Below are 27,297 nucleotides of genomic sequence, written 5' to 3' on the forward strand. Positions count from 1 at the left end.
CCCCAAAAATGGCTTCGTTACATCAAAGACAATTTATAGAATCCAACCGTGTAAAATATTTATGCCGACGGCTAATTAGAAATCTGCCTAAAACATTTCTGCTTCGTTGGACGTTGCTTCTTATAATCTGATCATTTTGCCACATTATTTTCGTTTACAAATGAACAGACTCGTAAAATTATTTCCAATATGGTAGTTACCCCTCCCTTTTGTATTGACACCTTTACCATGATCATGTTCATGCTAGTTTTATTCATGCACAAACATAAGGTTACATTGAACTTGACTCTTCCTCGACACATATATGCCACGTGTCTGACTTACCGTCTGGGCGCCCCTGGCAGCCGTCAGAAAAAAAATGCATAAATAAGCCGCATCATTGCATAAGCTACAGGGTTAAAAGCTTGGGAAAAAAGTCACGGCTTATAGTCCGAATTTTAGGGTAAATACAAAGCCAGTCATGTAAATAGCAATTTATTTATTACAAAATTAATTTCAAAGGAAATATCCCATTAAGATAATTGGCTACTTCATAATTATGTATATACATACAGGGATCAGAATTTTCCGCGGATCCGCGGATTTCCGCTGTTTTTGAACCCCAAAGGCATTCCGACTGTTTCACTTTTTCTCTTGCGTAGCAAACAAATTCAAAATCCGACTGTCTCACTCTTTCCTTTATTGCTCTGGCGCACCCTGGCGGCCGTTAGAAAAATTGGCCGCATTGTCGCACAAGCTGCAGGGACTGAACTGCATTTGAACTTATCTTGCAGTATTTACAAAAAAATCAGTTATGTGGGCAAATTATTTTAATCTTCTAAAAATGTTACTTAAATGATAAATATAAGCATGGTTTTGGACAAGTAAATTGCCTAAAACCCAGGAGCTTGGGGGGGTGTCTCCGCCCTGCTTTATTCCTGGACCCTGGCTATTTCAGCTGAAAATGAAAATCTCCATTCTGATCCCTGTACATACTCCTTTGCCATTAGGTGAGGAAATTGAGGTGAGATTAGGTTTAATGGAATTGTGCAATGATGATTCTTATGCTAAAGCTTTTCACCTTTGCCTGCATGTTATCAACATTCTGGTGAGCTAACACAATACTGCTGCCCTTCCTCCTCCTTCCGCCCTCACTGGGTTTACTATTGCAGGATGCCCCTCTGTCTGACTGTACAGACACTATTGACGGCCTCGATGCCTCCGAGGGGTCCTATAGTCCTGCTAGCTCTATTAGAAAGGTACTTGCAGCTTTAAATACTAATGGGGTACTCACATTGCCTCTCCCTCAGACAATGTAGCTGTTTTTGTATGATGTGTGTAAAGGAGGATATGCCGAAAAGACTTGTTACCAATTAATCGTAAGATTCTACAAGTTTGCTTTTTTTTTCACCTTCTGGGTTTTACGCAGAACATGCCTGTGGATGATTGACACCAAAAGTGTGAGATTTTACATAGTGCATAAATGATATTTAGATTTCACCAATATGCAGCATATGATGGCATTGACTTGTTCATATTAGAAGTGAATGTTAAACCTCTTGTCTTAACTTAACATAATTACTCTTCTATTGCACTGTTAGGGCTTATGCATTTCCTCACAGGCTGAAAAATTGTTCCTCACCTTCATCTTGTCTCAGCTCTCTGATTTCAATTATTATTTTGTGTTTTTTGAAATGTTTGCATTCAAAGATTATTGTGAGTTTGTGTTACAGACTGTTATGGTCAAGTTTAAAGTGAAAGTACAGCGTGAAATAAATGGAAATGGTTCCAAATAATTTTCCAACTTTAATACTGTTTAGTATATCACAGCCAAGCACAGTAGTTTTTAAATACAAAAATGCCCATTGTGACTGTAAACATTGTATGGACAATAGAACAGAAATAAAGATCAAAAACACGATATTAATGCCAAGAAACTAGATTATATGACATTACTTTCTAAACACTATGACTTAAATAATACGTTGTTGTCTCACTGTCTAATAACAAACTTTCTTGGTTGCTTAGGTAAAATATTGGCAATTATAAAATCCATTGTCCAATTTTCATCATTTTAAGGCATCCTTTGGTCTTCCCCGCATTTCCCTTTCCATGTTTGTTTGAAAAGGGGGAACTGGTGACTGCATCCAAGGCTATCATTGAGAAGGAGTACCAGCCTAAGGTAATAGTCAGCAAGACTGGGCCCAACCCGTTCAACAAGCTCACCGACCAGGAGCTGGACGAGTATCGTCGAGAGGTCGAGCTGAAACAGAAAGGACCAGAAGGTAAATGGCCACAAGAATCCTCATGAATGTTATACTTTGTTGTAAGTTAGAAATAGCCCAGTGCATGGCCTACGTAATTGGATTGGAATATCTTCCATTTGCCTCTGCCATCATTTGGGAACAAATTATTTTGGAGCAAGTAGATTTATTGAAAAATAGTCAGAGAGACAATGTATATTCTTTTGTTGTTGCTTCTGCTTTGGTTAGTCACATAGTCAATTTTAACTACAATTATTACAGGTTGTTTCCGAGTGGTTCAAGGTAATTCCAAATGCTTAGACATGCAAAATGTGAGAAAGGAGTACATGGTTTTTGCATGAAATCTATATATGTGCTAGATATATTTGGGTATTCCAATTATTTTCCGAGACAATTCCTTCTGAAGACATTGTGCCTTGGCGTTGGCATTGTGAGCTATGACGTCATTGGAGGAACACCAACACCCAAGCAAGCCTTGTTGCCATATTGTTTTACGTGTTTATTAGTTGAATGGTTTATAAGTGTTTTCATGAGGTTATGGTAGGTTTTGTCGAGAATGTGTGTTGTGGGTATATGCAGTAATAGTACAACAAAGAGCAAGTAGGAAAAAAGGTGCCAACTGGCAACCCCCCCCCCCTCCACCTTTTTTTCCCTATTAGGTACAGAATGCGTAGTGTTCCTCTCCAGAATCATGAAGATATATTGCAAAAATATTCCACATGCTGGGCGACTCGAGAAATCTAGCACCAATTAGGCATATATCCTTACAGCTGTGATGTCATCGGATGAAGACAAGACTCTTAACAATAAAGCGTCTGGTTAAAATAACATTTGACATGCGTCCAAAACAGACAGCTAATGTGAGCAGCGATTGCGTACCGCACATTTCTGCTTGGACATATTGTAACTTTGCTTACCATGTCGCTGGGGGAGTTCTGACTGTTTTGTCCGAGTATCCTGGTTTAATCTCCAAAATCTGCGTGAAGTACATTTTCCTGCTGCTGTTTTAGTGTGTTCCTTGTTTCTCTTCACTGCTGTCAAGGTTGGCCATTATGGCCTGTCCTTCATGTTGTCTGTCGCGCTTCTTGCAAATGGTATACTATTTTCTGGATAGTGTCTGTTAGTGTTGGTGCTGCCGAAGGCTTCCAGTTTCGTTTGGTGTAGTTTAGCTCCTTTAACAGTCGGCTAGCTGGCTGGCATGGCGTGTCCATTGTTTTTTTTCACGGTTTTGTTTATGTTTTTGCCGCATCCATTTTTTCTTGTTGGCACCCTGGTACACTGGCGGGTTTCTGCACGTTTTTCCTTGATCAGCCTCACCTTTTTCTGCTTATCGGTCCCAGTTACCCCTCTTTAGCAGCCAAATAGCATGCCATGATCATTTGCTTTATTTCTGGCTGGGTTCTTTGTGGTTAGTTCTCAGGTAGACTGACTGCTTACTGCATGTTTTTGGTCGGTCAGCCTCATGTTGTTCTCCGAACGGTCCCGGTTAGCCCTTTTTAGCCGCCGGCTAGCCTGCCGTGACCCGGCTAATTCGGCCCCCGTTAGCGCTTTTTTTTTCCCGTTTTTTTTTCCAGTTCATCCCCTTTCTGCTGCTTTTCATGTTGTATCATTGCTGCACCCAGCTGCAACACAACACCGAGACATTCTCCACAAAGACCACCAAAACTTGGCCTAAAACACTCAAAACCTATTTGACTAATTAACAAGTAAACCAATATGGTGACATGCCTGCGAGGGTGCCCGAGTTTCTCCGATTACTTCACAGATCAGAAAGGCAAAGATTAGAATAGAATAGAATATGCCTTTAAAGACGGGACAAGCTGTCTTCAAAATGCATAATCTCAGCGGTTAATCTGAATATACCGATGAAATATACGTAGATATTATGCAAAAAACATTTTGCATGTTTGAGAATTTGGGTGTCCCTTCAAAGATTTTAATTTCACTGAATGGGTAATACATATGATGGGTACACAGCACAAGAACTGAGGGATAATGAGGCAGCACAGCCCTTTGGGCCAGAAAGTGCGCTGAAAGTTGACGCCCCTGTTCCCCCTCATGTGCCCTCCGCACCCGGGACAGCAATTTCCTCCGAGCAGGGCCGCCCCACCTATGCCCTACCCGAAGCCATGCACCTGGACTCTCCTCATAAGGACTTCCACTGTGCTGTGCTGCGAGCACTCAGCAAGGATTCAATGAAGACACAACAGGTTGAAGGTACATGAAGTGAAGCAAAGGTCATCATCCCTGCCCTTGCTTTCCTTTCCCCAAATGGGTCCCAGGTCCGCCACTTCCCACTCTAATCCCTTCACTCTGATGTCAAAAGCATCCGAGAAACCTAGCAAATTGGTACAGGGAGGCGAATAACCTCGCTCCTCTCGTCCAAACATGCTTTTTTTTGTGGTGTGCTGTGCTTAACCCTTTCAATCAGAACTGGACTGAATGATTCTCGCTGCTAACCATTCCTGGATTCATATGGTTGTTGGTGTCCACTTTCCTACTTCTATGATTTATATTGAAAACCTACACACATGGATGATGATGTTGCTAACCTAAAAGAAGAAAACACGTCTTGAGCATGATAGTTAAGTTTTAAAACGAGAAATTGGAAGACTCCGTTAAGCTTAATGAACATGCGTCTAAATTAAGATTGTTTTTCTTTTTTACTATGAAATGGTGTCTGCTTTTTATTGACTGAATTTCAGCACCTTTTTTAAATTTTCTACCAAGAGTTTTGTCCATTTGTCAATTTGTAAGGATTTTTTGAGAGACTTTCCCCAGACTGGATTTATGATGGTCTGTTTCCCCCGCATGGGCACTCTTCATTCTTAAATGGATTAACAATATATTTTCTTTTATAATTTCCCCCAGATCAAGAACAACCAGAAGAACCAGAACCAGAGGAAGATGTTAAAGACCCAAAGGCCACCAGTACACCACCCAGCACCCCAGTCAGAGCAGAGGAAGGTACGGTTGGTCCACTTGTTGTTCCTGGGCTCCGATTTTAAGTACAGGGTTTTCACAAGTCTTCCAAGCTGGTTGGATGACATCACCGGTGGTCCTCCAGATGGCAACGAGGAGTCTCTGATGCATCCGTGTGGCTGTTTAAATGTTTTAATCACATTTCTTTGTGTTTGGGTAATAACAGATCAAGAGGCTACATTAGTATGATCTTTTTCAGAATTATTAATAAACCAATGTATTACCCTTTTTATCTTTTTAAGCTCAGTGCGGAAACAGTTAATATAATTTTTTTGCTTTAGAAAATTATATTTATTTATTACCTTTCTAAAACTGGAGATAATATTTCTCTTGTCACATGTTGAACCAAATGTTTCTTAAAAAAAATTTGACCTAAAGGATAAATTACTTCTCACGTTTGAAAAAATTGATTTTTAGACATCTGCAATGTCTGCAACACTGCAAAAATAATCCAGGGATTTCCTGCTGGTTTAACAGAGTTACATAGGTATTCATAACGATTAAAAACTAGATTTTATTTTCTAGTTATTTTGTATTTTTATTAGTGTGAGTTGCTAGAGCAGTAACAAATGAGTATGTCTTCCTCTTGGTCGTTATTGCTGTTGGATTACACCTACGTCATGGCAGTATCTAGATTGATACTTAATCATTTTGTAATTTCCTGATCAGTCAAGATGCAATATAAATGGTGCGGCAGCTTTGACGTCAGATGTAATCCAATACATGAGCTGTTGTTCTATTTCATGTCCCCCCCCTCTTTTGATCTTCCACCTTCCATTTTCCATCTCGTTTGGGCCACTAAGAATGGCAAGTCGCCATTCTTTTCCCCCCATCACCCACAATTTTAAGTTTAACACTGTGCCTGTGGTTTGATCTGCATAGACATTTGTTTCTACTTGTGCTTCTTTTTCTTCTTCGTGGCTGCGATTACAATCAGGAGTTGGAAATGCAAAAGAGTACCTGTTACCATAGTAAGTACGTACTGTATAGTTCCACCAGCTCTTAATGACCCACCGCCAAACCACCTTCATAATTTTCCTCTGGCATGCCATTCCTCTTGCTGCATGGCTGTAGTGCTAGTGCCATGTTGACTAATGACTCAAACTGCTTTAGTTTCTGTCCTTTTAGATGTGGGTAAGGTTTATTTCAGATTTCTCCCAACTCTGAGAATTAGTCTCAATGCTGCGTTAAATAAAAGCAAATAATCAAGTTGTGGATTGTGCTTTTTGCACATCTTGGTCTTCACAAACAAGAATCTACATGGTAAAATTCACAACTCATGGAAATCAAATCAACATTTTCAATATTTTTAGACAAATACATAAACAATTGTAAAGGTATCTGTCTTTTGTATTTGTTAGCTCTTCCAAGTTGGAATATCCATGCTCCTACAGAGCCCATCTCCCCCTTAAAGAAAAGAAAAAAAAAGAGTTGTGGATAATTCTTAAGTAACGCTCGCCACCCACCTTTTGTATCAGCTTCCTTAACACCTTTCTGACAACCGACAAAGGAAAAATGCCCTCACTTTCCTCCTGAATATGATTGGGTGAAATCCTCCAATGTGAATGTGTTTTTTTTTGTTTTGCTTTTTTATGTTACAGATGTCTCCTTCAGCAGGTACACAAGTGCCTTGTTTAAGTGTTTGTGAGTGGCTTTCTCCTGTTGGCTTTTAATGCTGTGGCTGGCTTGGAAACGCTGCTACAAGGCCAAACTGACAACCTATTGTTATATGCATCTGTGTGTGGGTGTGTAGGAGAAGGAACAGCCGTGTAGTAGGCTGAATAATGTTGGACTAATATAGAGACGGAGGTTTATTCATTTCCTGTGGTTGTTGGTGCTTAAAGTGGCTTGTTTTGAATTCTTTGGCTACATTTTAACTCGCACATCCTTTCAGAATAAATTATCCTCCTGCGACCCTTTTATTCAGACAGACATCATACTTACAGATAATAAAGGGTTCCGAAATTTACTTATCATGCACATTTACTTTAGGTTCTTGTTATTTACCAGTAGAGCAAGAACGTTGGAGTTTTCGGTCTCAGGAGGTTAAGAATGTTGCTGTGTGGTGTGGTGGCTTTCACTTGTGTGGATTTGAAAGTAGGCTCTATCAGAATATACATTGATTCATATATTTTTGTCCACATACGCAGGGTGAAAGTGACCACAGGAATGGCACTTGTTAAGATTATGCTGTTTAAATGAAGGTAAAATTCGTGGAGAAGTGCGGTTTCATTTTCTTATTCAGTGGCCAAGTCTTGTTATGTCGAATTATTTTTTCATTTATCCAAATATTTTAATTGGTGTATATACATGTGGGACCTCGTGCATCAAAAATGTGTACATCCGCAGCACAATTTTGGTATGCCATTTGTAATCACTTTACAGGTTAAGGAGAAATAAACTAAAGAAAATGGTTATTTGTGTTTTCAGGGTAGAGGCTAAAGTTTGAGGCGATGCAGTATTTTTCTTCATTATTAATAATTTGTTACCAAATGGCAGCAGGATAATGAGATGTGATGTTCGGTACTGATAGGCTTCGAAGAACACTGGAGTATCAGGTTGACTTTCAAACCTAGGTCTATACTGTACCTCCAAACCTCTTATTAAGTGACATTTGAACACAACAATGAAAAAAGGGCAGAAATAAAGCTGTAAATGTCCTCTCAGACTTAATTACTGCTTTTCCGTATTGGTATTAGTCATTCATACAAAGGAAACGTCTGGGAGGCTGATGATTACTCTTTTATATGCAGGGTAAATTCGTAATGTCCCAAATCCAATATTTATATTGGCTATTGTTCTCATATCGACCATAGAATAATAATTAGATTTCATGGGATTAGTTCCAAAAATTTCCAAACTTTTCTACTCATGCAAGCAGTCAATTACACAAACCCATTTTTAAATTCCTATTAAAGTTCATAAATAGTAAGACGTTCTCGGTAATGCTAAAAATTTAAAACATCCATCCATCCATTTCTGAACCATTTATCCGCACAAGGGTCCATAGGGTGCTAGCGCACATCCCAGCCGTCCTTTACAACAAACATACACATAATTAACATGCTCCTTTGATCAATTTGTTATTTAAAAGAATCTCAAACTGAACATTTGCTTTATTGTGAAATGGAGGGTAAGATTCATAGAGAATAATAGAAATTTGAAGGGAGGCACAGCGACTCGGCTGGTAGCACGCAGTATTGGAGTCCAGCTACCGCAGCCTCCCCCATGTGGAGTTTGCATGTTCTCCCCGTGCCTGCGCGGATTTCCTGTTTCCTGTTTCCTCCCACATTCCAAATACGTACATGCATGTCAGGTCATTGGCTAGTTCAAATTGTCCCTAAGTGTGAATGAGCAAGTGAGTTGTCTGTATCTGTGTGCCCTGCGACTGGCTGGCAACCAGTTCGGGATGTCCCCTGCCTACTGGCTGGGATTGGCTCTAGCACCCCTGCGCTCCTAGTAAGGATAAGCGGTGCAGAAAATGGATGGATGGGTGAATAAGAATTTAAAGATGGTGAATTCAAGATGCAATAATCAAAACAACGAACAACAGTAAGTCAAAAATAAGTAACTGGCATCTTATAACTTTATTTTGCATTTGTCCAATATTCAAAACAGAATAAACATATCAGTTACAGTTACTAGTGACTTAATTTAAAAATTATTTGTGTTACCTTCCAGATTACTGACACCCAAAATTAGCACGTTACTCAGAACTATCTCGTTACAATTTACTGTATATACTTCCTTTGAAGCTAACCCCCTAAAACTTCTTAAAAATAGTCACGTAATGAAATAATCAAAAATGTGCGTACAAACTGACCCACCAATTTAATCATTTTCTTATATAATTATATATATGATGTGGAAGCGAGTGTAAACTGAAGGACAAATTACAGAACATCAGTAAAGAGAAACTACACGTACACTGGTTGAAACGCTGCCAACGTAACTCTGTTCAGTTGTATTTTGTAGGTGGTTATAAACATCCCAAGCTTACCTGTTTTAAGTATTTAGCGTTGTTGCTGGCGAAATGAGGGTCGTGTATTACAACATCAGCAGAGAAGAAACCGTCAATGGACAGAATGCATTATATTTCATGGTCTGCTTTTAAAAAGTAGCGGAGCAATGCAACGTCTTACAGTTTTAGTTACAAGATAGAGGTAAGATGGGGCTGAAGAAATCCCGCCCGACACGGCCCGCGGTTATAAAAGCTGGATCCGTGTTTCGCACCCGCTTCTCCGTGTCTAACAGAGCGTACTCACCGACAAGTATGTTGCTGCGCTGCACGGATCCACCAGCAAGAATAAGAAACAGAATAATGACGGGTGTTTAATTGAAAAATAAATCGGCGAGAGAAAAGCCCGGCCCAAACCTGAACGCAATGATTGATATTCAAGACCTGACCCAACCTGAATTCCAGTCCGGGTTTAGGCTCAGGCCTAAGATCTTACCTCTAGTACAAGAAAATGAATGGCGTTCCTGTAACGCTGTCTTTGGTAACACATTACTCCCAACACTGATAATGCTGCCATTCTTTCATTCTATTAACCGTCACCAATGTCCCCCATCAGAGACCTTGCCGGAGCCCACGTTTAAGGACGACAGCGATGCCGCCACACTGAGACAGACCCTGCCCGACCTCACCCCCGACGACCCGTCTGATGTCCCGACAATGCCCGCCGAAGATACGGCTGCCGCAGAACCCACAAATGATGTGGAAGTGGCTGCCGAAGCAGAAGGTGATGAGTCCCCCAGCAAATCCCCCTCCAAAAAGAAAAAGAAATTCCGTACTCCATCCTTCTTGAAGAAAAACAAAAAGAAGGCTGAGTCCTAAACAGAAGCTTCCACACACTTGTACCTTTTTTTTTTTTTCGTTTTAACGCCACTATTCACTAGCTTTTAACTTTTAATGTTTATTGAGCGCAGGGGTCGGGAACCTTTTTGACTTGCACAGCTATGAAATCAAAATATATTTTTTTTAGACATTCAACCACACCATATATTTTCCAGACAAAAGCTAATTTTTCACCACATCTTATTTCAGTCTATGACATTTGATTACTTTATAAAATAAATATGAAATAATAATAATAATAATGCCAAAGCTTCTTTGCCATATCAACAAATATACCATTTAAAATGTGTTTCCTTCCCAAAGTTACTTTGTCAAGGCTCATTTTGACCGTTATTTTTGTCATATATAATGGTTTCAAAATGAGGTGCGAGCAGAGTTCTTTAGTGAAAATGTCACAAAATACTTCAAACGAGAAGCATACGGATGTATATAGGGGAGTGTGCTATGTGTGCAGAGCTCTGCCCATGCCTACCACTCACCCAAATTGCTCAGGGTGCTTGGTTGGCATTTCGGGTGTTTAAGGTTTGTTCTGTGGGTTTTCATCATAAAGTGTCTCAACAGTGAAGATAGTTTGATTCTTTTCAGATTTTTATTGAGCTTCCATTTAAAGGATTCCTAAGAGACGTACCACCAAAACGGGGTCTGTTGGTGTAACATCGTGATTGTAAACTGGAACTGAAACTTTGCCCTATATATTTTGGAACGAACTAACAGCTTACTGTGTTGCATACATAAAAATGGTAAAGTCAGTGAGAAGATTACTATGGCCCATGTTTTATCTCATTAGCTCATTGAAAGAGCCATTTCTGGCTCTCAAGCAATTGGTTGCCGACCCCTGTTTTAGCGCGTGTCAATTTTGTATACAGTGTAAAAAACAAACAAAAAAAAACAATTTTTTTGGTGTAATGGCTACTGTCAACTCTGCTGGCCTTTTTTTAAATGCATGTCAAATATGCGGCACCCAGTGCAAAGTAACGTCAGCTATAGTAACCACAAGAATGTATTGGGATTGTATAACAATTTAAAAAGTGTCTTTAAACCAAAATCAAGTGAACGCAGAATGACTCATTTCAATGCTTATAATTGCGAAAAATGTACTAATTCAATGACCTGCCAATTAACCTGTCTGTTATGGGATTTGTCCTAGTGGTTGCTTTACTATGAAGTAATGTGTACAAAGATAAACATATTGTTTTTGATGTGTGTTTTCCCTGATTTGCAATGTTTTATTTTGTCACGCTATAGACGAGCCATAGTCAACTTCCTGTGAGAGAGCACTGAAAACCACTGTTTTTCTTTTTTTTCTTGACTACACTCTGCAAACTATTTCAACATATTTGCCTTTTAATTCATGTATGTGCTGTAGACATACCGTCCATTGTTACAACTCCACAATCTTCCGATATAAGTTCAATAAAGTCAAATGAATCACTCTGAGTTGTTCCATTGATTTACAACATTCATTTGTTTTTACATTAGCAATTAGCATTGATAGTTAATTTTATACTGTCAGAATTATAATATTTAGTTACAAAAATCAGTTTATGTCCATCAATCTGTCAATTGCAAATTTTCTTTATTTTCATTAACATTACTCGTATTTTCTCTCTTATTTTTTGTTATACAAGCATATGTATACAGTAGTGTTCAAAAGAATAGCAGTGTAATATGCAGATTACCCTTGGTTTTTAATATATTTTACCAGTAGGTGCAGTAGATTCTCAGAAAACAAGACCCAGCATTCACAAAAGCCACGCTTTGGTGGCTGTGCAATTGGGCAAATAGTTAATTATTTTCCCCTCATGTTGAGGTTTTTGAGTTTTTCCTTGCCCTCGTGTAGGTTTTAGATCGGGGGATTGTGTAATAGTCAGTAGTTTGCAATAATCCGTGGTGTGTGCAGCATTTAGAGACTTCCTGTGATCAAGGGCCAGACAAATACACATGACTCGACTATGTTGAACATTTCTCAAAGGAAATAGTCAAAAATCAGTAAAAAAAAAAAAAATAGAATGTATTCAATTTTAAGTTCCCTGACGAAATTCTTACCGAAAATATTTTGTCATATTTTAAACGAGATTTATAAAGTGAATTTCCCCCTAGCATGTAATTATATTTATGAACGCTTAGTGGCGCTGTAGGCATGTCAGCATGCACTAGTTTGTGCAGATCGCCTTTCTTTGTTTTTTACCTTTAACCCCGTTGCGTAGGATCTTCCGGCTAATCACAAGCGAAAAAACGTGGATCGTGAATTGAAACTCCTTTATAATTATTTAAGTACTTTCAGTCTCCATTTAGTGATTTAATGTTCTTTCCCTTGTGGGATTTTTAAAGCCTTTTCCCGACACAAGGTAATTTCTTAAGAGGTGGTATGTACTGTTTGTGAATAGTTACGATAACATAGCTGATGTGTTAGAAACTAAAACTGGAACAAATGTCTTCAAGACAATTTAAACTTAAAATATTTGAAGCCTGACATAGTAAAAAAATAAAAGGTTTCTCATTTCGTTTTAACTTTGGAATGGTTTGAAATATAGACTTGAATTTGTCTTGTCATTGATATAAACGTGACACTCGGCAAAATAAAAACAATATGAAAAGGAATAAATACTTCAACTAGGATAGGCAAAGTTTTCAATGCACCGCTTGAATTTGTGCATCTGAAATAAGTGCAATGGCATTAGCAGCATTTTGCAAATTTTGGGAGTAAATGCATAATATATGAATTTACAGTACATGTACTACAATATATACGCAAGATATTTTTTCCACGGTCTTGTGTATTTGTCTAGGGTGGTGGTGGCTTCGGGGAAGAAAGTGTCTCTTAGCTTGTAGTCCTTGTTTTAAGGGATCTGTTTGAAATTGATGAAAACTGGGTGACCTGAACAATCTGGATTTACAGTTGATGATTTTTGCTCTGTACCATAAAGTTCCATTTATATGTGAACTTTGTCACAAATTTCACTATAATTTGTAGTGATCTACAAAGGTACTCCGAAAGAACAGGTGAATTTGAAAGCATTTATTAATACTGAATGTAAAATTTGGAAAAATATTGTGATTTAGCTGACCAATTGGATTATCAAAAGGCTAGGATCCGTCGAAGTGGGCAATGTGTATAGCAGATTCTAATTTTAAATATATTTACACAATATGAGTGATTCTTTATCAATGATCTGTCAATAATTTATATCTATCTACCTTGGTCATATCCCTCAAGAGGGGTGACCGACAGCAAGACACAAATACAAAAAAAATAAAAGGGAAATAAATAGCAGAAAAAAACACAAACATTTTTGGACCATGACCAACCCAATTGCCCAAACACCCAAACAAGTTAGGCACCTCGGCACCCAAGTTGGTCATGCTTTCGTCCCTCCAGATGAAAAGGGACACCAAAAAGCGGCATGTCACTCGGGTCAGGGTGACACAACACACTCTTTTGTTCAACAGCAGGGCCCGACAGCTTTCACTGGTTTACCCCTGCTGCATCATACGGGTGCCCAGCCCATCCTTAAGAACGCGTCCACAATCCCACTATCCTTTCACAACACCTCTCCACTCCTTTCTATCACCAACAAGAGCTCTAGCTTCCGTTATATTTAGACCTGTCAATAATGAAAATTAAAAATATTTCAGATGGGGAAAGCACCAAAAAAACGGAATGTGGCAGACAAAGTTCGCAAGACTAAAACTGCTGTCGAGATCAAGAACAACCCTTTTGAGGTGAAAATCAACCGTAAAAAATTTGATGTGCTTGGGAGAAAAAGCAAGCATGATGTGGGCCTACCAGGAGTGTCCCGCTCTAAAGCCATCAAAAAGGTGAGACTTGAGACGATTGCATGTTTTTTTCCTTCCCCATTTTAGTTTGAATCAGCTCAAATGTCCACTGAGGTTCATTCACGTGTTATAACATTTTTCTCTTTATCCAAAAGAGAAAGGAGACACTCCTGAAGGAATACAGACAAAAGAACAAGAGCAGCAAATTCATCGACAGACGTTTCGGGGAGTACAACTCCAAAATGGCACCCGAAGAAAAGATCCTTCAAAGGTTTGCCATGGAGAGGAAGGTAAGCTGTGCGGCCACTTTTACCAACCTTTAAATGTGTTGAAGTCTCCTGAAAGGCTTTTAACTGACCCATTTTAGCGTTCCCATGAGAAGAAAGGCTTGTACAACCTGAACGAGGAAGAGGAGCTGACTCATTATGGACAATCGCTGTCTGAAATGGAGAAATTCACAGACATGGTGAACAGCGATGACGAGTCAGAGGAAAAAGGACTTCTGTCAGGTGTGAAAGAAATATGCATACTAAGGCTTATGTTTACAGTATAAAGGTTTTACTGATTTTAAAAATAAACTAAATATATAAGTAAGAAAAAATAAACGACTACAAATACGTATACACTCAATTGCTGGAAGCAAAACTAGGAAGTGGGGGCCTCCTAAATGTGCGGACTAAGATCTGATCAAGGCCTCTCCTGCCATCTAATGGTGTTTTTTCATACTGAAAACATTCCTAGAGGCCTGATACTTACTGAAGAGCTGCTCGAACACTTTCTAATTATTTTTTTGAAATGAAACATTAAAACCATTTTTCCATTTCGACATTTAGGGACGGTACTGAGTGAGTTAAGGATGAGCCTAAGTTTGATTTAGAAATAACAGAAACAACATATTTCAAGCTAACTTAAACAATACACTGATAGAGTTCAAATTACGCTGCTTTAGACAACAATATAAAAAGAAATATTAAATTAACATTTTTTAAAAATGGGTAATAATTTAAGAGAAGTATTGGCTCAAAAACTGATATTATCGTAAAACTTGTTAAAGGGTCAGTGTGTATTATTTGACCACTAGATGTCTCTGTGGTGCATCCCAAAACTACTGCTATAAAAGCACAATGAAGAATACTAATAACAGAGACTTAAAGTGACCAAACCACATATTTTTTCCACTGTTTTTTGCATTTTTTTTTGTTTTAATGTACCTGTAGCAGCAAGATTATGAATATTTAGGTCATCTCCCTCTAGGTGAGGCTCTTAAAGTAGATGCAAAGTTCTTGACATTTGAGCAATAAAATTATTTTTATATGATGGTTCATGTATTTTGTTTATTTAAATAAGTCATTTTAATTAAATACTTTTGTAACATACAGAAAAATATTCAAATTCTGTTCTTATTAAAATAAAAAAACAACAACTGTGATGTTTTATTTAAAAACATTTTTTTGCACTTTGCATCTTTTAGCCGAGCTAACGGCATCTCACTTTGGCGGCGGGGGTCTCCTGAGAAAAAAGACTGGAGAGCAGCCGGACGACGAAGGGGCCCCAAAAGCCAAATCCCGGCAGGAGCTGATCGAGGAGCTCATCCAAAAGTCCAAAAAGGAGAAGGTGAGTCGTCTCCTCGCCACGAGACACTACAAATCAACACGCCAACCTTTTTCGTTGTACACAGAGAGAGCGACAGGTGCAAAAGGAGGAGGCACACGAGCTAACCGAGAAGCTGGACCAAGAGTGGAAGAGTGTACAGATGCTCATGATGCAAAGGAAGCCCAAAGTTCAGCGAGACGACAAACCGCAGGAAAAACCAAAGGTTGGAGCGACATCTTCACCAAATCTAGCTTGTCATCCCATATCATTGAAAGTCATGGCGGGCCGCCAGGGATGAATTGGTTCCTGCCAAGGTCTCATAAAGTTTTATTGTTAAAAAATATAATGTATTCAAATATGTTTAATTGTGAAATTATTCAAAATAACTTTGATATATAATTTTAAAAAGATCGCAAATGCCTTGGTCTGTTTGCTTGCATGCCTTTTTTGTCTTCACTTTTGGTGAATTGGTTGATTGATTAATATGCCTGGTGTTGTCTCTGTAGCAGCGCTAATTTGTGTGCTGAGAAGGCAGGGGGGTTGTTGGTGTTGGCAGTGTTTTTAAGAGGTTTCGGTCTACATTTGTTAAAAGTTGAATTGTAAATAAGTAAAAGTTATTTTACTTAATTGTTTTTTTTTAGGCACTGAAGCATTAATACTTCTCATTTTTGTATGTATTTCAGGGATTCTCTGTTGCTTGACTTTAAAGTTGCCCACTATAAAATAGTTTAAATTACTTTAAAGTTCACAGTAGAGTGAAAAAAACTGGAATTATGTAATGGTACAATACATTTACTTTATGCATAATCTTACAAAAAATAGATCTAAAAAAACATTTTTTTGCTAGCCCGATCTGGTTTTGTCCATTTCAGCTCTAATCTAGATCGTCTCAGTCATAGGTAACAGTCAACATCATTATCGTAGATTGACAACACGTTATATTGGGTATTTTTTGTATTCTATATCTCTTATTTTATATTTTAACACGAGGATACTGCTGGAAATTTCCCTACGGGGATGAATATATTTATCTAGCTATCTATCTAGCTTGCTAGCTATCTTTGCCAGGGTACACTTCTAAACAATATCCTCAATAAAGCATTTATTTTTTAAGCGTATTGATTACATAATTTTTTATTCTATTGTCTTGCAGTGAGTAAAAATGGCATGTATTTGTTGCATGAAACTCCTGTCCTGTTTACCATGTTTTGTGGGTGTGACTTGTTTGATGCGTAATTGGCTCTCATAACTACCAATTTATGATTCAATAGTTTTATAAGGGCACACACTCATCACACAATTTTCTTTTTAATTTTGCTCCAACAATGCACCAGATCAATGCGTTTAAATTTCAAATGTACAAAATTGTATTCTGTGGAGGGCATGCCCCAGGACACCCCCTACACTGTCCTCTCACCAGGATCTCAAAATTCTACGAAAAACACTGCATTCCTTTCTGTTTTTGCAGTTGGACGAGTACGACAAGACTGTGAGGGAATTGGGCTTTGAGATGAAGGCTCAGCCCTCTGAAAAATTGAAGACGCCCGAGGAGCTTGCCAGAGAGGAGCGAGAGAAGCTGCAGAAACTAGAGGTGCCTTCACAAAACCATGTTCTGAAAACGCAAAAAAGCAGGGAGAAAAAGTTGTCATGTGTGGACCTATCTGTCAGCATATAGGCCAAACTAAGCAGCCTAAAAATTTTGGAAAGCAGGCTAATTCTTATGGTACAATTTTTGGGTGAAGCAGTATGTGGCTCAATCAGCCAATCAGCAGGTACTAAGAACGAGAAAATAAAACCAAGCTGTTAGTTAATTTGATAACATTCTTCCCTGTTAGTCAGAAGAAATTGTGTTCTGCATTATGTCCATCTCCTCTTGAGGTAGTTTTGAAGCTTTAACGTTTGAGTTAGTTAATCTGAATTTAAGTTGAAGGTTTAATTCTGCTGCAACAATTGAGTTAAAGCTTTCATGCTGCTTTACTTCTTAAGTAAAGCTTATGGGTTCATGTCAATTGAATTAGGTTTTTAAATCTAACTCCTAACATTAAGCTTCAAAGTGCTACTTCTAGATCGAAGCCAGCATTAAACCTTTAACTTTTGAGTTAGTCAACTCAAACTTAATTAGTTAATGGTGCTGTCCGGAATTTGAAACTATGTTGCTTTCTACCGCCATCTCCCGGCTTAAAGTAATGATCACAGCCTGAGTCAGCTAATCTCTCGAGAATGTGCATATCTTGGACTAGCTCTAATAAATTTATCTTTTTTCATCTTTTTGGGGGTTTGAGTTGGCGTTGGGACTGTATTTAGAACGGGTATTATCTTACTTTTACCATTTTCAAGCTACACTAACAAAAAAACTGAGATTACAAGCATAAAGTCACCTTCCTGCTGCTATATGTCTTAAATGAAGACTTAACTTTTTAGTTGAAGCAGGTTTTAACCTTTAAATGCAGCTTTCAGTTTTGAGTTAAAGCTTAAATGCTTTTGCTTTCACATTGCAAAATACCCTTGCAGAGAAAACCTTTGTTAATATATTTTTAAGTTAAACCCAAAAAAGTGTGGAATTATATATTGTAATATTTGTTATTTATTTGATTTAATGAAATCATCAAAAATATATATTTGGATATTTTTGATATGAAAAAACCCACTTTACTTTGAAAAGTTAAATTAAGATCGATAAATTAAAATATTTGTATATTTTGACGTGGAGAAAATAAAAAGGTCTGACATCAGAGGTGTCACTCCCCAAGGCGGATCGGTTGAGGAGGATGATGGGCGATGAAGAGGTGGTCGCGGCGCCCAGTCGTAGTCACATGTCGGCCGACGACCTCCAAGATGGCTTCATCCTGGACAAAGAAGACAAGAAAACGTTATCTTACAAGGTGACATGAGATACTAGTGTGTGGAAACACATTCCATGCACAGAATATGCATTTTTCTAATATACACTTGCTTTGTTGTTAAGGACGGCAAATGGAATTTTGATGAAGCTGGAGAAAAAGATGAAGAAGAAGCAGAAGCAAAAGCGGAAGGGGAAGGATCTGAGGAGGAAGAAGAAGAAGAAGAACTAGAAGGTAGTGATGGCGGCAAGGAGCAGGAGGAAGAAGAGGAGGATTTTGGCACCAGTGAGGAAATGGAAGCAGAAGAGGAAGAGGAGGAAGAAAATGAGGAGGATGGTCTTTCAGACTTGGAGTCTGAGCAAGAAAGCGAGAAAGAAGAGGAAGAAGATGAGATCAAGCTGCAGAAAAGCCAGGAGAAGAAAGCCCAGCAGGAAGCAGCCAAAGCTGAGCTTCCATACACGTTTCCTGGTAACCATTAGCATGATAGCAAACTGTTAATACCTAACATTTTCATTCACACTGCTACTAAATACTACGAATTTTCTGTAGTGTACTTCGCTTGTTTATTGGAAATGACACAGAACTCATTTTTTGGGGTTGTTTTTTAAGGTTATTAAGCTTTGGCAAAAGTTATGTTGACAATGTTGATTGTTCCTTGATTATTTTTGGTGTATTAGTGCCAATTGCCGGACATTTGCAGCAACAGCAGGTTTTCATTGGTGCTTGAAATCGTTGAAAATGCTTACATTTTAATGTATTGTTTTCAGGGATTCAAAAGTGCTTGAATTTTTGATTCAGTGCTTTTAAATATTTGAAATTGTTGCTATTTTTCTCTAGCCTGCATAAAGATGACAGAAACTGCTCTCTGATAGCTTCGCCTTGCCATTGCATTTCTTCCCTTGTCATATATGGCAGCTGGCATTAGTTTGTATGGCATTGTCCCATGCAGCGTCATTGCCGCCTATGGGTCATGCATGCTAAACCTAAACAGGGCACTATGAAATGTGTAATACTGAAAGGGTTTTGTATCAATTATGGATATCTATTCTGGGCCATATACAACATAAGAGTAGCATTTCCCAGTAGTAAATATAATGGGAAGAACCTCCTGCAACTGAAAATGTAAACTACAGATTACTGTCATTTTACCCGTCACCTATAAGGGGAGATATTTGTCTCAAAAATATTTACTTATGTAGTGTTCAGATCCACAAATATATTCACGATCTACACAAAATCTAAGTCATATGTCCTAATAAATGCTCACGCAAGATTAAAAATTGCATATGTAGGTCACAGTAATAATTGTAGATCTGCAGAACACAGTGGATCTCATTTAATGGTACTGGAGAAATTAAAAAACTGGTGTTGAAAGTCCCTGAAAAGTGCTTAAATTTGGTCACCAAAAAAGTGTTTGAACTTTTGTGCGGTTTTCTTAAGTGACATTGTTTAAGTACCGCTTCCGACATAAAAATTGCGCTCTGAAATGCAACTAGAATTTATATTATATATTATATAGGTTTAATGTTTGGCAGCTCTTCGTTCAATTGTATTATCCAATTGAGATCCCCCACCTCGTTTTTGTAGTCCCAGAAAACGCCGAAGACCTTCAAAACCTGCTTGAAGGTCACACACCAGACAACCAGCAACTCATTATGGCCCGCATTCAGAAGTGCAACCACCCCAGTCTGGCTATGGGGAATAAAACCAAATTGCAGGTATAGGAATCAGTTAATTTTGACATGATTTACTTTATTTTATATGACACAATCCTTGTGTCAAAGACATTGGCAGGTTTCTTGTTGGAGTACTTCGGAGAGCTGGCAGGAAGGAGCCCGCCTGAATTGACCACCATTGACAAGCTAATTCCGTGAGTTTATGGTTAGCTTGCTAATATGAATCTTTTATTCCACATAAAAACTTTTTTTTTGTATTTTTAGAGAGGTGTACAGCTTGTGTCAGATGTTTCCAGGGGCAACCTGTAAGTACATGCAGACTATCATTAGAGATACTGCTCATGAAATGGAGGAAGTGCTTGAAGTCAAAGGGAATGCTGCCTTCCCAACACTAGAGATGGTAAGCATTATTTGTCATTCGATTTTTCTTAACCAAACCACGTATAGTGCTCCTATTAGTCATTTCTAGCTGGTAGAATACTGACAAATGTGTAGAACATCCTTTTGTATTGATTAAAGCTTTTGTGTGCCTGTAGCTTATTTATCTCAAGGTGGCAGCGTTGCTTTTCCCTGCGTCTGACTTTCGACATCCAGTCACTACCCCGGCACTGCTATATATAGGACAAGCTCTCACCAAGGTACGTTGTCAAAGTATAATGAATAGGGTTGTCATAGTCACACATGATTGTGCAACTTGTATAGTCATATTGTTGAGTTTATAATATCGTAGACACTCAAAATAAGAAGAGAAGACATGAACGGATTTTGAACTTGCAAGGAGAACAGGGGAGAGACCAAACCTCAGATATGAAAATGCAACCAGTTGGAAAAGTCCTTCCCTGAGCACTTTCCTTTTATTAACTTTCCTTGGTTACAAAATAAGATCCAGCCGAAAGGGTGCGGATATCAAGGAACAATGATAAGAACCGTGTATGATAGTCAAAACAATGTACAAAAGTGAGGTTTTATAGTCTTATAACAAACTGGCATCCTCTGTCATCTCTGCAGGTACTCGATGTTGAGAACAGAATACACTTCACATACACTTAGCAATTTCTCAGTGCTATGTAGAATCAAATGGACAACTAATTGATTAGTTGAGTAAGTGACAATTACTTTTAAAATTGATTGCTTTATTTTTGAAAATATGAGGCCCACCTTCAAAATGGTCACTTGTGAAATATTTTTGTAATGCGCTTTGATCTATTAGGCGCATGAAATTAAATCTACGTTAAGAGCTTGGTTCCATAATGTATACATTTGAATTGAACACCATTGGAAGTTACCAAACAAAAATGCTACAATTCTCTTTGCGTATCAGCAGCGTTAATGTCAGGTCTCTAAAGTTTCCTTTAATCCTCCAGGAATGATGTGAAGCGAATGCTCTTGGTCCGCGGCAACCTTCAATAACAACAGCACTAAAACCACATCTGTGTTTCAATTTGGCACTATCCTTTACAGTATGGTTTCCCTGGCGCTACCGTCAATAAATATAGGGTTCACATTTTACGAGACGCGGCCTTCATTCATGTTTTCATTGCACGGTAGTAAATATGTGTTTTTAATAGCCATTTTGAATGGTCACATGATCCAAACGCATGTGATGTAAACAACTCTGAGCCAAACTGACAATGGTGCAGTTGAAAATGCATTAAGGTGTGCGGGGGCACGGTGTACTTGGTGTTCTGCACGAAAAGGCATGCTGAATTCCCCACACAGTTGGCACCAGTGTCCGCAGGTTCCAAAATGTACGAAATGGATGTGAATTAATTCATTTTAATTGCTGTTTAAGCCTTTGGCTTGAAATTCGGTTGCGCTTAAACAGAGACAAAGTCAGCTTTCACTCTTAAATTGGAGTATGTGGCTTTTTATCAGGTGCGCTCAGTAGTCCGGAATGTACGGTAATCCAGCACAACAAAGTTTAGTTGGATGTAGTAAATGTCAAGGTATCAGCTCTCCCATAAAGACTACAAATTTTGTGTGCACAGTGTCCAGTGAGGTCTTTAGAGAACGTGACGTCAGGTTTGGTTTTGTGCTGTCTGGCGGTGGAGTACGTCTCTCTTTCCAAGCGTTTCCTGCCCGAGCTCATTAATTTCCTGTCCGGAACACTGCACCTAGCCGTGCGGGACAAGACATCTGCAGGTAGACGCCATCTCCTCAACAAACGGATTATTTTGTCTTATTTTATTCCTTTTGATGTGACAGGTTACAGTGTGGTTCCGCCATTCTGTCGCACGGGGAAACACAGCAACCTGCTGGTGCTGTCTGATTCGGAATCTTGGAAGAGTTGGAAAAGGGAAACGCTGCCGCTGTCGGCCACGCGGAAACTCGTATTAAAGAATAATTTGGATGCCGATCACTACAGGTAAATAACGTTGGCAAAGGCGTCGCTGTTTATTTGATAGTTGTACAAAGGTATGCAGCTCAACTAAAGAAAATCAACTGCTAACCAAACTAAAGAAATAAGAAAAGGTCTTTGTTCGCCAGTTTTGCAACAATGCATATATAAGTCATATTTTTGCTGTTGTTGCCAGGCTGACGTGCGTGTTCACATGCTTGGAGCTGCTGAAAAAATGTTGCGAGCTGTATAAGGACATTGCTTGCTTCAAGCAAATCTTTCAGCCAATCACAGCGATGCTCTCTCAACATATCTCCTCGGACATATTGCCAGAGCCCTTAAAGGTGAGTTTATTTCCCTTTTGGGGGGGAGCATATTCCATATGTGTGAAGAAGCTTTGTGTGAGCATGTCCTTCAAAATGTGCCGCAGGAGCTTCGAGGAGCTATCTTGGAGGTCCTTGGTGCCGCTCCACTCCCTCTAAGCTGTCTGGTATTTGATAAGAAGAAGCCTGTCCCTCTTCGGCTGTTTACACCCAAGATTGTTGAAGTGTATGTACACATAAAGTGCCTTGACCCCCACCCATCCCAAGAACCTTATGAGATATTGCCACATTCTTGGCTTCAAACTCAAAAACTGAATACATTTTCTAAGAATCAACAACATGGGAAACACAATCATGAAGTGGAACCAAATTGTTTAAACATGTAATATCGTGTTTCCGTAGTCCAGTGGTTAGCACTTTCGCCTGACACGCGAAATGTCCCCGGTTCGAGACTGGACGGAAACATATGTTGGCCTGGAAAGGGATGGGCGCCACCAGGCTATACTTGGCCAAGACACACCACAGGAAATGGTGCTGCCTACGACCCTAGTGGTTAAGGGATCCAACACATATTATATTTACAACGAAAAAACGTAAACATAGGTGATATTATTACACAATATTGGCCCCTAGTTCTCTAAGCTCAGCCAATTTACACTAGTTGTTCCTTGATGACTCTTGAAGGATCCAATATCGACCTAAATGACTGTGTGTTATTAAGTCTCATTTCAATGCACCTGCTCTTTTGCAAGGCAAATCACGGCATGAATCGTGATGAAATGAGACCTCTGCATTTCTGCAGGTTGGAGTATGGCAAGAAGCGTGGCGCGACCAGGGAGCAAAAGGAGGAGAACAGACTTCGCCACAAGTACAAGAAGGAGTTCAAGGGGGCTTTGAGGGAGATCAGGAAGGATACGCACTTCCTGGCCAACGAGAAGCTCAACGACATCATGAAAAGGTACGAACGAGATCAGTTGCTTCAGTGCTATATTTGTATGTTTATGGATTGTATAAGTAACCTGTATTGTTTTGTACTGAAAAATAAGCATTTCATAAAATTATATGCGCTTTAAAGATAAAGTTAAACTTAACTTACTTTTGGAAGATGCGCCTCAAGAGGTCTTCCTCCAGGGTAAAAATTGACTGGGGGAAAAAAGCGTTCCGACCATTTTCTCAACCGCATCAAGCTTCCTTATTACACTTTCATTTTAAAATAAATGGCTCGCCGCTTCTTTACACTTTACACCAACCATATTGAATGGATGCACGAGATATTAAACAATAAAAATGTCGAAGAACATTTTAGCGCGCTGGAGATACAGTATGGAATGTTTACATAAAAAACTAAGAAGAGGAAGCGGATTTCCTTTTTTTACTTCCGGGTGGATGCTGGGTGACCTCTCACAGCGCCACGTGTTGGAAAGAAACTCAGAAAAAGGTGCACACAATACAAAATCTAACTCACAGCAATGTCCGGATATTTTTCGACATCCTGAAATCTTTTTTTGTATCGACCGTTTTTGGCAAGTCGAATGGTCGGAAGTAGGGGAGCGTCTGTTCATGCCTATCCTGTGACATTAAAACACAGTACATTTTATTTTGCACTCTGTTCTCATGTTCGAAACATAATCCATCCCCACAAGTTTAAGAAAAGACGTGTTCGTTTAAAACCAGGGGTGGCAAATTTTTACCAAAACGTAAATCGAATGAGATTGTTGGAGCGGTTCATTCACACTCAAAGACTTTCTTGTGTATAACGCAGACCCCTAATTTTAAAAAAAAATCTGTTTTAAAATCTCGTTTTACTTTTTTTCAGCTCCAACTAAGTCTTAAACGTTTTTTAATACTTGCGGCCATGATTAAAATCATTGCTTGACAACATAAACTATGAACAATTATATGTTGGTATACAAGATATGATTGACTATGTATTTATTTAATGTCCTCCAAATTCCGTTATTTCCCTCATGCTGCGCTTGTGCATTTGTTTATATCTTTCAAGACCATGTTCTGTCTTTAACATTTTTAGCTGGTACCGCAAATAAAAAATGTGAGATCATGAGATAAAATCGAATGCCTTTTCGTACGTCAGCTACTGTATATCGCTGGTGGTGTAGTGCTCACCACTGCGTCCCGAGTTCATTCCCATTGCATCCAATGATCGATTGTTGCACAAATACGGTAAAATACTGCCATGAAACCCCGTATACACTGCACACCCAAACTTTGAGGTTTATTTCAGGTATTTAAAAAGTGCGCGTTATACATGATTAAATACGGTAGTCTCATTTCAAAATAAATCAGCCATAGAGTAAAATTCTAGGCTCAAGTCAAGATTTTTTTTATGTTTAAATTTGAAAAAGAGTTTTTTTTTTTTTCAAGCGGTAGGCATTTAAACTTATTCAGTTTTTCTTAAATGGGAAGAGCCAGACAATCTATCTCATTTGGCTCATTTTTTAAGCTGTTATCATTGTTTAGTAAACTACAGTTGAACATTGCTAAATTTCTTAAACTCGTTTCAGAGAAAACTTTTGAGAAAAGCCGCGTTTTGTGAAGAAAAGCACTGACAGCAAAATTTTTACTTCAGTTCTTATTTTGAATTTGTGATAATTCCAATATCTTAACCAGAGTTCTTGAAAATTCTTCAGGGCGCCCCCTGAGGACAGCTGAGGTTCCCGCAGACCTGTTCTGAAAATAGCTCACTAGTCTTTAGGTCATAGTGATTTTCTAGTTAAATGTTTTTTTTATAGGGGATGACAAATTAACCCTACTTCCAAATATTTATCTGGTAATAACATGGTAACAACATAGTACTAAGCAAGTTATTATTTTATAAATGCATATCAAACTGGCTTCCCTCCGCACTTATTAGTATCTAAAAGTAGCTCTGTTTGAAAAACATGGTCGACCCCTGATCTTAACACTGCTTTCCATAAACACATGGGCACATTTTATTGAATGAACACTGAACTGATGCATGAACTTAGCAAGAACTTTGACGATTTTGGTCACCATGGTAATCGTGCTCCCTTGGTGACCACGTTCCTGCGAACATGCATCCCTCTCTGCCCTGACGATTGTTTTTTGAAAGAAGCTATGTTGAAGCGTTAACGGTACTTATCCATATCTTCGCGATTTTCACTACACTGGTTTACTATGCTTAGTATATGGGGTCGCCTGTACACTCATTCACTGGAAAAAGGAAGCAACACTAGGATGGTGGGGTCTTTCTCGATGTGTGGACAAGGATCTGGTCAAAGCGGATCCCGCCATTATTCCTAGAGGGTTGGTACTTACTGATGAGCAGCGCCTAACCCTTTGTAATAGTTTTTTTTTTTTTTAATAAAACAAGAAAAATGTATTTTATGTTTTGGCACCCAGGAACAATGCTTCTGAAAACGTATTTGTGGCAATGAATGAGTTATGGGTAGAAAAACGGTCGTATATGTCGCCATCGCGGTGGAGGCAATGGCGGACACCACTCGCCCTCAACATTTTTCTTGTCACCGGCAGGGACGCGGAAAGAAAGGTGAAGGTCAGGAAGCTCTTCGGCAGCTTGGCCACACAGGAGGGAGAATGGAAGGCCCTCAAGAGGAAGAAGGGCAAATAAAGGATCCCGCCAACACATGGACTTTGGTGTACAATTTTTGGAGGTTTCTTAAACACAATCATCTGAACCTGTTGTTGCTGTAGTGAAGGTCATCCGGAGATAAGAGATGTCCTCGTCAGTTACAATTTTTGAAGCAAATATGTGGTGAAAGTTTTTTCATACATATTTCTTACATTGCAAACATATTCACATGTGCCATTTGCAAATCCTCACTGACTGGTAACTGTTTGATTTTGAGCAACATATGCCCTGTGCAATGCTCTTTTTTAATGTAAATTAAAATATGCTGTTTTAACTGCACCTAAATAAATCCTCCCCTTCATCCTTAAAAATGTATATTGTACTTTTAGATGTTTGAGAGAAATCCTTCCATTATCGGCACCGCTTATCCTCAGTAGTATCGCGGGGGTGCCGGAGCCCATCCCAGCAATCTTCAGGCCGTGGACGAGGGACACCCTAAACTGATTGCCAGCCAATTGCAGGGCACACGGAGACAGACAACCCACTCGCTTATTCACACCTAGGGACAATTTGGACCGGCCAATTAACCTGACATGCATGTTTTTGGGAATATGGGAGGAAACCGGTGTGCCCGAAGGAAACCCACATAGGCACAGGGAGAACATGCAAACTCCACACGGGTAGGCTGCGGTCGCTGGATTTGAGCCCTGAACCTCTGCACCGTGGGGCTGTGCACTAACCACCCATCCGCCGTGCCGCCATTTATAGGGAAGTTTACCATTTTATTAATTTCGTGGTTTTCCTTACGAATAAAGCCATCGCTAATACACTAAGCATTTCTCTTTCATTTCAAGAAACAATTGGGCTGGATCATGCGTGCCACCAAAATGAATCCGGCCAGAGATTTGACGCTGAGAAAAACGAGCTGCTGTTTTAAATATGTCCATTGGGTGTCACCAAAGCCAGGCACTCAAACTTGTGGCTATATTTCCCCCTTAACTCTTTTTGCCCCCCCCCATTTTTCTCTGCCCCATCTTTCTCTTCATCTTTTTACTCTTTGTCTCTTTTTCTGTCATTGTTTCTCTCCATTCCTTAG

At 39.0% G+C, this 27,297-nt stretch overlaps 2 protein-coding genes across 17 annotated transcripts in view; both read left to right on the plus strand.

Annotated features, from left to right (window-relative positions):
• The window catches only part of add1 (adducin 1 (alpha)), a 31,165-nt gene extending 19,649 nt beyond the window's left edge, over window positions 1-11,516 (plus strand). For 2 of the 16 annotated variants that reach the window (XM_088355291.1, XM_088355293.1), the window contains exons 13-17: window positions 1,152-1,238; window positions 2,108-2,264; window positions 4,326-4,460; window positions 5,115-5,210; window positions 9,800-11,516. In XM_088355291.1, the coding sequence (XP_088211417.1) occupies window positions 1,152-1,238; window positions 2,108-2,264; window positions 4,326-4,460; window positions 5,115-5,210; window positions 9,800-10,062 (738 nt within the window). In that variant the 3' untranslated portion in view covers window positions 10,063-11,516. Of the gene's footprint in view, window positions 1-1,151; window positions 1,239-2,107; window positions 2,265-4,325; window positions 4,461-5,114; window positions 5,211-6,162; window positions 6,201-6,826; window positions 6,870-7,375; window positions 7,430-9,799 lie in introns of all 16 variants that reach the window. The other 14 variants (XR_015852988.1, XR_015852987.1, XM_088355295.1 and 11 more) reach the window with 14 other exon arrangements.
• A 738-nt stretch (window positions 11,517-12,254) lies between these two features.
• Window positions 12,255-27,034, plus strand: nop14 (NOP14 nucleolar protein homolog (yeast)). The gene is made up of 19 exons (XM_088319948.1): window positions 12,255-12,431; window positions 13,720-13,902; window positions 14,016-14,150; window positions 14,228-14,369; window positions 15,332-15,474; window positions 15,539-15,676; window positions 16,922-17,044; window positions 18,204-18,335; window positions 18,419-18,761; window positions 19,881-20,011; window positions 20,078-20,163; window positions 20,234-20,369; window positions 20,506-20,607; window positions 21,958-22,111; window positions 22,175-22,334; window positions 22,504-22,651; window positions 22,738-22,856; window positions 23,433-23,588; window positions 26,144-27,034. Exons 2-19 carry the CDS (start codon window positions 13,720-13,722, stop codon window positions 26,238-26,240), a joined length of 2,628 nt encoding a protein of 875 aa, XP_088176074.1. The 5' UTR covers window positions 12,255-12,431; the 3' UTR covers window positions 26,241-27,034.
• The last annotated feature ends 263 nt before the right edge of the window (window positions 27,035-27,297 follow it).

The sequence above is a fragment of the Urocampus carinirostris genome, chromosome 16 (genome assembly GCF_059441175.1).
Source record: "Urocampus carinirostris isolate Australia breed hairy pipefish chromosome 16, RoL_Ucar_1.0, whole genome shotgun sequence".
NCBI classification, from domain to species: Eukaryota; Metazoa; Chordata; class Actinopteri; order Syngnathiformes; family Syngnathidae; genus Urocampus; species Urocampus carinirostris.